The 11373-nt window shown below is 43.2% G+C and overlaps 1 protein-coding gene across 1 annotated transcript; it reads left to right on the forward strand.

The window, feature by feature from the left end:
• The first annotated feature begins 637 nt into the window (after positions 1 to 637).
• On the forward strand, positions 638 to 11190 carry bace2 (beta-secretase 2). Its single transcript, XM_086125856.1, has 9 exons — positions 638 to 1167; positions 6349 to 6437; positions 6690 to 6906; positions 7696 to 7827; positions 8101 to 8235; positions 8795 to 8896; positions 9164 to 9313; positions 9393 to 9561; positions 9642 to 11190. Exons 1-9 carry the CDS (start codon positions 871 to 873, stop codon positions 9881 to 9883), a joined length of 1533 nt encoding a protein of 510 aa, XP_085981982.1. The 5' UTR covers positions 638 to 870; the 3' UTR covers positions 9884 to 11190.
• Positions 11191 to 11373: the final 183 nt, after the last annotated feature.

An 11373-nucleotide genomic window follows, 5' to 3' on the forward strand; every position in this document is an offset into this window, starting at 1 on the left:
AGTTCAATCACATGGTTTGGCTTAGTGTCTGACTCAAGGCAAACAGGAAATGGGGTTGAGTTTGCAGAAAAAGGATTACGCCACTTTGACTCCAGAAAAAAAAGACACAATTTGAACTGTCTCAGCACCCATAACAACTTTAAAAAAATAATTAAGTAAAACTCACCAAGATTCTTCATTGTGGTTGAGTAAATTATTTTTAGTCAATTATATCGAAAACAGAATATCGTGGCTTGTCTTATTGTACTTCCTTCTATTGTATAAAGTCTGTAACTTATTACTTTTGTAATTAAATACATCAGGAGTCACCAATGTGACCTGATGAGTAGCCTTTGGACATGTTCTAAAGATAGCTTCCCAGTGATGAGATATTGTGATTGTCTAGGAATGTGGATAGAGGCGATCATTTGAGAACCTGTCATCTGTCATTCATCATTAACAATAACATATAATAATGCCATTATTAAAGTTCATTTCAGCGTGATTGTTTCAGAAGCGTGTGATGGCCCTTCGCATTCACCAGTAATCAAGGAGCTCTCAGTTTCAAAGTTGGTTACCCGTGCAACACGTTATGTGTTATTTTGAAAGGGCAAACCGGAAGTAGTCAACTATTTTATCGAAGCCTCTTCCTCGCAAAAGGGCGAAGCATCTATAAATTTCCTTTTCCCTTTCCCTTACAGTTTTAAACGTCGACTCGGCTACATTGTCATTATGACGACGTGAGCTGTTTCTACTTGGCGTACAGAAGTCGGCAATAATGGCGTTTCAGTAATGGCTGAACTACAAACTTAGGAGCCAAACTTTGAAACTTTTGTACCTGGAATTTCTCCCACCCAGATTTGGCCTCCACATTTGGAAAACAACATTACTATGGCATACTGCGCCTACAATCCTATTTTGGCATTTGTTTGCTGCGTTTGCATCATCGGCATGGCCAAGAGTTATGTGTCCATACCTCTGAAAATCTACCCGGGGAAGTACAACGTGTCCTCGGCGATGCGTTTGTCTGTCACTCGCCTCGTCGCGCTCGCTGCTGATGGGAAGGGTCTCTCTCTGGCTTCCGACCCCAGCGGTCAAGTCAACTTTATGGACATGGTGGGCAACCTGCAAGGGGACTCCGGCAGAGGCTACTACATGGAAATGATGATTGGCACTCCCGGACAACAGGTAATGTCGCTTAAACTGTTCCTGTATTTGATCTCTAAAATAAATACTCAACACGTTTGCATTATATAGCTTGTTTCTGCTACCAGGAAGCAGTTGGTAGGAGAGATACCGTATTGCTGTGTTAAAAAAATAAAAAAGTGCACCTGCATAAAATGCAAACGTTAATAATTTGTTTTACTGTCGGTTATACACAATCCCTAAAGCATAGGTGTCAAACTCAGGTCCTGGAGGGCTGCTGTCGTGCATGTTTTCCAAGTCTCCCTGTTGCAACACACCTGATTCAAATGATCAGATCATCAGCAAGCTCTGCGGAAGCCTGACATTGAACATGTTCATTTGAATCAGGTGTGTTGCAACAGGGAGACTTGGAAAACATGCAGGACAGCGACCCTCCAGGACCTGGGTTTGACACCTATGCCCTAAAGGAAAAACGGAATTCAACTGTATACAATTTATTTTCTCCATATTACCAATTTACGTAGTCCTGAGAAGATTTTGTTGGTTTGTTTTAAAGCAAGACCTAGCTGTTGGCTCGACTTTTCAAAGTTTTTGTTCCAGACAAAAATGCAACATAAATAAGAACATGGATGGGGAATATCTTGCTTCTCGGAATCTTTCACTGTCATAATTAATGATCCGTGGTTCCTATTCCTCAATTGCTTTCATTCAATTAATTAAGTAATAAGTCTCACAAATTTCACATGCATACAGTAAAAGTAAAATAAATATAAGTACAGATACTGTACCTAAAAGATCTGTTCACCTCTTAATACTGCAGAGAACAACTTTATTGTATTGATTTAACAATTCATATTATGTAACTGCCTGCCAGTCAGTAAGTTTTTACACAGGAATTTCAAATACTGCTGTAAATGTACAATGTTTGTCATAAATGTTCCAGTACTTGTGTCAAAAAGATATTGAAGCCCATGCTACCCTTTGGTGTGAGCCGGATGTTCAACCAGCGCGTCGCGTTGATAAAGAGCTCTCGCAGTACTGTATTTGTTTCGGATAGAGCGCGAGAAGTAAGTTGAAAAAAAAAAGGAAAACTTGTGGCTGCTTCATCATGAGAACGAGTCACAATGCCCAGTGCATTTGACTGTTCTTTGCCAACAAGAAATCACCATGCTGGGACAACTTCCCTACTCACCAGCTCTCGATCTGGGTGATTTTTATTTTATTTATTTATTTTTTAAATACTCCTTCCCAAACTCAAGGGTTTTATCACAAGGACCCATTTTGAAGACGTGGATAAAATGACTGCGACGATGGAAGTGCAGCGGATCCTGGAAGAATCCTTCCAAGATTGCATGAAGCCGTGTCACAGAAGACTGGGAAAGTGCTTCAGACTGCGTTCACACTGCGTGATGCCCAATTCGGATTTTTAAACTTGCAGTTTAACTTTCGAAACTATTTTGTGACATCAGTCCAGGAACTTTTCTGAGATACCTCATAATTATTACACTCTTGACTAATGAATACTTAATACAGGACTAATCGGTGTAGACTCTGCAATCAAAATTCTATTCTGAAAACCAAAATCCCAAACTGTCGACATTACGACATACTGTACTGTCACATGATAGGGCACAGCTAATTCCTCTCGAACTTGTTTCTTACCTTGGTGGAACCTGTTTTTTTTGTTCCATCACGTACCTGCTCTGAGAAAATGAGGAAGTTGCATTCGCAGTGTCTCTGAAAATGAATATAAATCGAGAACTCCAAGATGGAGACAGCCATGATGCTTTATTTTTAAGTGGAAAAATTGCGTTTGATTTGGTGGGATTACAATTGCATTCAGTTATAGCACGGCTCAGTCCGAGAAGGTATTATACAGTGAGCTTCTTTTCGTTATTATACAATATGAATGAACTTATTGGTAGGTTACTGTGTAAGTGGCATTTTCTCTCCAATGGACAATTCGATATGTACTTCAATATACAGTATTTTGAAGTGGAATGATTCGATATGGGTCGATTCGATGCACTGGCAAATGGGCTGATTCAAATACAGCAGGGTATTATTTGTTACACCCCTGGTGTTTACATTTCATACTTGTGTTATTAGGGGTAATTTTAACTGAAAGGGGGTTAGATTAGACCAATTAACGCCTTATGAGAAATGAATAAAATCTCTTTCCGCATGAAAATTAATTTGCACACCGCCAAGTGCATTGCAAAGCAATAGGTGGTGCGGCGCGGCTAACTATAGCACTGCTGGAGTTTGAGGACAGTCATTTCCGTAAAAGGAGAAGTTACAACCATGACAAATGAAGAAAAGGAGTCATTCAGATGTGTGGACCCATAGTCAAGTGACACACTTGAGTATTAAGTTGCCAAAACAAAAACTACAACCAAAAAAATGAAAATAAAAAAATCAGGAGACACCGCCAGCAACAGGGATGAAATGGTCTTTTTAGTCATCGCTTATGACATGTACTGAGTAGCCAGCGGTGTTTGTCACAGTTCTTTTGAAAAGTAACTTACTTTGCTCATGACTTGATATTAAAACCAACTTCCTTACTTGTTACTTAATTCGTCACCTGCAAACACTGATTCCATTTTTTAAAAAATGGTATATGCCGTGATACTTCATTGGATGCTAACAGTATATTTAGCCTTCACCTTCAACATTGATTGCGGGGTGCTGATTATTGGTCAACGATTGCCAGTCTCAGAAGTAACGTGTTACTCCGATACTCCGCCTTGCAAATAACATATAACTTGTTAATGCATCACTGGTTACCAGGACAGTAATGTGTACATGCTATAACCTTAGCCACTTTCTCCTCTTAGCATTTATGCCTGTGGCATACGTTTCCAGTATGTTACACGCCGTTCTGGCTTCACATTGAGCACTTGATGCTCGGCGCAATGCAAATCTGCATGTGCGGGCACCATGTGATGCGCTGAGAGGACAGCTGTGTTGTTGAACACCAGAGCACTCATACACACTGCAAATATTGTTTGATAATGCAACACAGGACCATATTGTGTTATTGTTCCTAGAACCAATAGGTTGGTACACTGTGGCGTTTGCCGAGTTCCTGCTGCAGCTCGGGCTTCGCAGCCCGGAGGCGTGTAGTAGACTCAACCCCGCTCACATGCGCTCACATGATGTTCGCCTGTGAGAACCACTGTTTCTTAACAGGCAGCTGACCGGGATTACGAGGCTCCCAAGAGTACTGAGCTGCGATGTACTTTCACTGAGTAGCCACTCACTCGTATTGGTTCAGCACTCTCGTTTTCATTTTGATTCCACACAAATGTGCTCGTGTGTGAACTACTGGACTTCAAGTGCAGAGCAAGATCATATTAATGTTTCAGGGTGACTAAGTGATCCCAGGCTAATGTAGACTATTAAAAATAGTTCATGCATTAGAGCAGGACAATTCAACTGGAGGCCCGGGGACCAGATCAGGCCCGCCAAGCATGTTGGTCCGGCCCGTGGAAGATTGCCAAAAAGAAAAAAACACAGACGTTCACCACATGTACACATCCTCTCCTGAGTAGGTAGGAGGCGCTGTGGCATTGTGCAGTGCTATGCCTCTTTACCGAGAGTTTCAAATTGGAACCCTGTGGCCAACTGCGGCCCCACAGGATGATATTTTGCGGCCCACTTGACATCGAAATTTAACTCATTCAATGCCAGCCATTTGTAGCACTGCAAATTCCCTGAGTTTCCGACATTTTAGAGGAGTTTGAGCTGTCTTTGAAGGCCCACAAAATATTGTATTCGATGGTTATATAGATAAGAAACCTACCAAAAGAAATATTAGACTGTCTTTTTTCTTTAGGTTTTTTTTCCTTTTGTACCATTTGTCATTCTTTAGTAATCTGCAATAGAGTATGTGTAAGCTTGGTGACAGATTCCCCTCAGTATTCGCAATTGTAGTTGACATGATCATCTCATGTTTTATCTGTGTACAAAAATTACAATTTGCCACAAGAGGAAAAGTGCAAATTTTACGAAGGATCGCTCGGCAGAGTCATCACATCAGCGTTCGTGTGATTTCACAATATTGGGTTCAACTTGAAGCGTTATTAACATGAAATGATGATGTGATCACACTGCTGCAGTGTTGAAAACGAACCACTAATTGCCGCATCTGTTAGCATGTGGCAGAGACATGCGGCGAGGTGTCGGCTGGAGAGTTTTGCATCTGCTAATTGGTAAAAACAGGTGTCAGATGCACACTGTCGCCACAGACGCCACCAATTAGAGAGTGAGAGATCAACTGCGTGTGACCACAGGCTGCTTCAACATCACAGTGGGGGTATTTGCCCGAGGCGCAGTAGCCAAACCGAGGGAGGAAAGTGTGACTGGAGAATATTGACGCATTACGGTAATGCCCAATTTATTACCCTTTCTTCCCCACTTCACGTCAAGCTTTGCATGTTTTTCAATCTGGCTTGTTTGGCCAGTTAGAGCCCATGACAGCGATGCCATCCAAAAATCACAGTTGGTATTTTATGTGGCACAGTCACAGCATGTGGAGGAAGTGATAAGCAAGACATTGCTGATAGGAGCCCACTTAAAGAGGGTTCTGTTTCCAGTGCCCGGATATTGTGTGAAAACTGGAAGGAGTATAAATAAACTACGGAAGAAATTTTTTTTAAAGGACCATAAATGGGGGTTAGAAACAGATACATTTTTTGTTTTTTCGCCCTAGTATGAGATCACTGAGGTGTCTCTGCAGAGAGCGCTTTGTGGTTAAAGCCGCCCACATGTGGCTATGAGGTATTCGGTTAATGATGTCAAGGTAAAGGGACACTTGCACAAGGGTGTTAATGTGGACGCCATTTAGCGGTGAAGGTTAAAGACGCCACCGGCAAATGATTTCCTGCTCATTAATTTGTTACCTGGAATATTATCTCGACTGCAGTTAGTGTTAGCCGATTACAAGTGGGTGACACATACCAGGAGGGCTGGACAGGTCAAGCTGTCATGCGGGAGAGCCTGCACGCTGTTATGGTTGACTCAAGGATAACATTGTAGATGAATTCTGACGAGCAACATGGTCATTGTTCCACTTGGCAAAGCTTGATCGCACATTGTCAATAGTTGGCCTGACGCGAGAATCTTCAGAGAGAAATATTTGATCTGTGCAAATTGGGGTGGGGCAAGGTTGTAGCCGAAAGGCAATGTTTGTTAAAGCAGCTTCGACTTGGTTTCTTTCAGCTCAACATCCTGGTGGACACCGGCAGCAGTAACTTTGCAGTGGCTGCGGCTTCACACCCATTTATTACTCGCTACTTCAACACCGCACTGTGAGTAGCTGAATCATGTTTGAAAACGTTGACTGAGGCATTAAGACGTTTGAATAAGAGTGAACGAATGAAGTCATTTTGACCCGTGATGACTTAATACGTCACGAATCCCGTTCCTAATTTTGTTGTGATGTCAACTGTACTTTGTCCCACAAATGCACACACTTAACAGTGTTTATAGTCTCCCCTTGTAGTGACATTTACAGAAAAGGAACGAGTGTCTGTTTTAATTTGGCTCCTGTCTGTGTGTAGCTCCAGTTCCTTCAGGTCAGATGGCCGAAGCGTAGCAGTCAGGTACACTCAGGGAAACTGGATGGGTGAACTTGGCGTTGACCTTATCTCCATCCCCAATGGCCCAAATGGTACCATCAGCGTCAACATTGCGACCATCTTGTCATCTGAAGGCTTCTTCTTACGTGGGATTAACTGGCAAGGCATCCTTGGACTTGCCTATCCCATGTTGGCTCGGGTAAGTCAAATAATTTTTTGATTTTACTTTTTAATGTACATCCACAGCACATCCGATCCTGATGACATTCAGGCCAGCGACACGTTACAGAAAGTTGGGAAAGGGATTGAGTCCCCTTTACCAATGCAATTTGAAATAGATGTGATCTGCTCATGTGTTTCTAATCAAGATTAGCAAAGCCCAGCAGCGTACATACTGTGAGGAGAAAATGTTTGCAATATGACGGTACTTTGGAATGGTGCAGAGTAAGAATGGTTGAGGGCTGCCACTACCAAGTGTTGTGTGGCGACACAGAGGAAGAAGCGCGAGTATGCTTGGTGGCTGTGGCAAGGAGTCCGATTTCATTTTAAGTGACTGAATAAATCCGATGTTAGCGGGGCAAGAATTGCTAAAGCCTGAATCGGTGCACAGAAACCTCTGTGGTGAAACGATAGACACGTAATGACATTATCATTATTCTGAGTAATCATATAAAAATGCATCAAATAAAGTAGCCATGCAAAAATGTACAAATGAAATTCAATGAATTTGAATGGATTACTTTTGCTGTCATCAATTTAGCGATGTTATGGAGGATTCTTGATTTCCTTCCCATATGACTTGCCTTGTATCCACCTCTAATGGGAAATGGATGTCAAATAACCATAGACCATTGTTTTGCATGCCATTTCAATGTGTGGGAAACTTCCCGATTCAGTCAAGGAAAATGGAATCGGATCACAAAAGCTAAACGTACCTTGACCAGCACTAATGAGTGAGTGTGTTTGCTTTTTGTTTGGTCTCAATCAGCCAGATTCATCCGTGGAACCCTTCTTCAATTCTGTGGTGAGACAGCTTGGTCTTCCCGATGTCTTCTCCCTCCAGATGTGTGGGACTGGAATGTCGGCGAGCAGCGTCGTCGACCCTGCGGGTGGTAGCCTTGTGAGTAGTCAGCAGGCAGAGGAATTTGAGTTTGTCAAATTAATAAGGAAAAAAAAAACAGGGATGGACTGTAAAGCCCAACGTATTTTTAGCAGTCTATTCTTCACACTTGTGCACTTTCCGTAATTTTACCAGTGCGTATCAATTGATATTTTCTGCATCCAATCATGAGCGAAGATGTTAAAATCATGCGAAGGAAATGGGTGTTACCGTGACAATGATGCAATGTTTCATGTTTGGCTTTGTGTGTGTGTGTGCGCGTGTGTGTTTTAGATCATGGGTGGGGCTGAACCAACTCTGTATCGGGGGTCAATCTGGTACACCCCTATCGTTGAGGAATGGTACTACCAAGTAGAGGTGTTAAAGCTGGAGGTCGGTGAGCAGAACCTGGACCTCGACTGCAGCGAGGTGACTTTTGGATTTCGTCAAATCGTCGACACCGTGCATGCGCAATAACTTCAGAATGCCTGCGTTTTATGCAGAATCAACCCAAAGCACATGTCCAAATCAGCAAAGAAATGGGCTCACCAGAGAAAATGAAACATTTTGGAATGCCCCCAGACAGCGCTCAGCCCAAAGTCACTCGGGGAAACGTGTGGAAGAGGGTTGCGCAACAATCGTCCTCGCAATTGAATGGATTTGAAATGCTTTCGCCAGGAACAGTGAGCAAGTGTTTTAGTCATTTGCCATTTGTGTACTGTTTATTTTTTAAACAGGAGAAAAGTCTGGTGCTTTAACGGGAGGGTCTCTGCATTTTGTACCCGTTGTTTACCCGAAAACAATTCCCCTGAACACGAACCCGTCGTATCACAAGGGCCAAAATTCATACTGGCACCAGGCTTCTGGAAATCCTTGTTTCTCAGCTCAAGAAAGAACTTGAATCCCCCCCGCCCAAAACGGAGGGTCTTCCATAGGAGTGTGCTGAACTGACAAGCCGCACTTCTCTGTCTCGCCTTTTTTTTTTCAGTATAACACGGATAAAGCTATAGTCGACAGCGGCACGACGCTGCTGCGACTTCCCGTCAACGTCTTCAATGCGGTGGTGGACGCCATCACACGCAGCTCTCTGGTACGCCCGTCGCTCGCAACGGGCAATGATGAAACGCGCTGTCAGTGCAAAGAGATTTCGGGGAGGGTGTCACTGTCGCTGTTCAAAGATGCGGGTTCTTTGGCAGAACTGAAAATGTATTCTGCAGAATATGCTGGAGAGGGTGATACTACAATTATACCTTTGACTTCTTATTTTCAAGTGCCGACAGACATTAGCTTCTGTACATGCATCAATGCCAGTTGTTGTGGTGCCACCCGGACATTTTCTTTTCTTTCATTCATTCAGATCCAGGAGTTTTCATCAGGATTCTGGGACGGGACCAAGTTGGCTTGCTGGATGAGGGGAGAAACCCCGTGGAGATTTTTCCCCAAACTGTCCATCTATCTAAGGGACACAAACACCAGCAATTCCTTCCGCATCACCATCCTGCCTCAGGTACTGAAATGCGTTCCTCAACAGATTCCCCACCAGTAAATCATCATCGCCTTTTTTTTTTTTTGTGTGTGTGTTAAAGTTATACATCCAGCCAATCACAGATTTGGATGGCACACTAGACTGCTACCGCTTCGGCCTGTCTTCATCCACCAACGGTCTTGTGATTGGAGCGACTGTTATGGAGGGTTTCTATGTGGTGTTTGATCGGGCCCAGCGTCGACTGGGCTTTGCACTCAGCAACTGTGCAGGTGAGCAAGTATAGATCGATAACACACGGAATGCTTAAAAATTAGGCATGGGTCCACTGATTTGTGATGTTTCTCCGCAGTAAGCGGCGGGGTGGCTCTGTCCGAAATCGACGGTCCCTTCTCGTCAGCCGACGTGGCGTCGGACTGCTCCGGCCGAGCGCTGAAGGAGCCTCTTCTTTGGGTGATCTCCTACACCCTCATGGCCGTGTGCGCCATCATCCTCATCATCCTGCTGCTGCTGCTGGTCTTGCCCTGCCGACGGCGGGACTACTCTGGGGAGATTAACGACCAGTCCTCGCTGGTGCGGCACCGCATCAAGTGACTGAGAGGGACGGCGCGGGTGATGGGTGCGCACGAGCGGGGCGCGAGCGAGCAAAGTGCTACCCCGGAGGTGGAAAAAGGGGTGAGGCCGCACAAGAATGTTGACCAAGAAGCATCCACCTCCTCTGAGAAGGACAATCCTTCTGATAAACTCTCAAAAGACACTGCCAGTGGTGCACAATGAACTTGTGGTTTTTATTGTCGTTCTTGATTGTTCACCAGTTGATTAGAGAAATGCTATCGTGGTCAGAGTGCGTTTGAGGTTCATCCTGAAATTTCACCCGAAAGCCCACTATTCCTGACATTTTGAGTGTGGTGTATCTTACAAATGCCATTTGGTAAACAAAAGCAAACATTGTTTGGTACATGTTTGTTTAAAAGTGCCTTTTTGCTCAGATCAGTGATGGGATGTTTTACCCTCCCGTCCTTTTAAATTCACTTCCAGATGATGGTGAAATTAGCGTCGGGAAAAAGCTGCTCGGACACTTGATGACATTTCTGTAATATTGGAGGCAAAATGTCATGTTTACATTGCTTGTAGTGCCTTCAGAAAACTCTTACTCTGTGTTTGTGCATTTTAATACAAGTTGGCCATGCTTGCATTGCTTGTTTACACAGACCCCCGAAGTCCACAATCAAAAGGGTTCATGTAGTGTTCTGGCAAACGTGTCGGGACTGTGCCAAAGTATTTTCTTTTTTTTTCTTCTTCTTTTTTTTTTTTTAATGAGCCGATGCACCACTCCGGCTGTCCAGCCTGCACACTTGACATTTTGTTACAACAGTCGTTCAAGAAAGAGTAGGCAAGAGCTCCTGCCTCGACATTCTGACCTGGAAGGCACAAAAAGTGTCACCTTCCTGCTCAGATGACCATTTATGGTTTTGCACTCGTGAAGCTCAAACTGACATCGAGTTCTATGGTCAATGCAGTGCCGGTGTGTTAATGTCATTTTACTAATTGTGTTCAACTTTATATTGAAATTGATCTGAATGTGAGTTTAATTTTAGTTTCAAATTTTGGCACATGCTGCACATTTGTAAATAAAGCAATATTGCGTTGTAATAAGTGACTCAAGCACGCGTACAATCAAGGCTGCCGGACCTGAATCAGGAGTTTCAGCTTCTTTTAAAACCTAAATGTGGTATCCATATGCCATCGAGTGGAAATGATGGCGATTGCAAGCAACTGATTCGTGAGGAAAGCGGAGGAAAGCCAAAGCCACTACTGATTCTTGAAGAAATGTTTAAATTGTTCAGTGTGTTTGTCGTTACTAAAATTGCTGCAAATAAAGAACTTCTGGTAACATTGAAGGTTTGATTATAACTTCACTGTTTGGGATAAATTAATCATCCTCATTCACGTGAAGACTGGCTGCCTGTGATTGATCAAATGTTCTGGCGTGAGCTCCAAGCAATGAGCATTTATATTTTTCTAATATTCTAAATTTGCCAAACCATCTATTCATGTCTAAAGTTTTTAGAAAACAGCTTGAT

Source organism: Hippocampus guttulatus, chromosome 12 (genome assembly GCF_054856545.1).
Source record: "Hippocampus guttulatus isolate MCC_2025c chromosome 12, RoL_Hgut_1.0, whole genome shotgun sequence".
NCBI lineage: Eukaryota > Metazoa > Chordata > Actinopteri > Syngnathiformes > Syngnathidae > Hippocampus > Hippocampus guttulatus.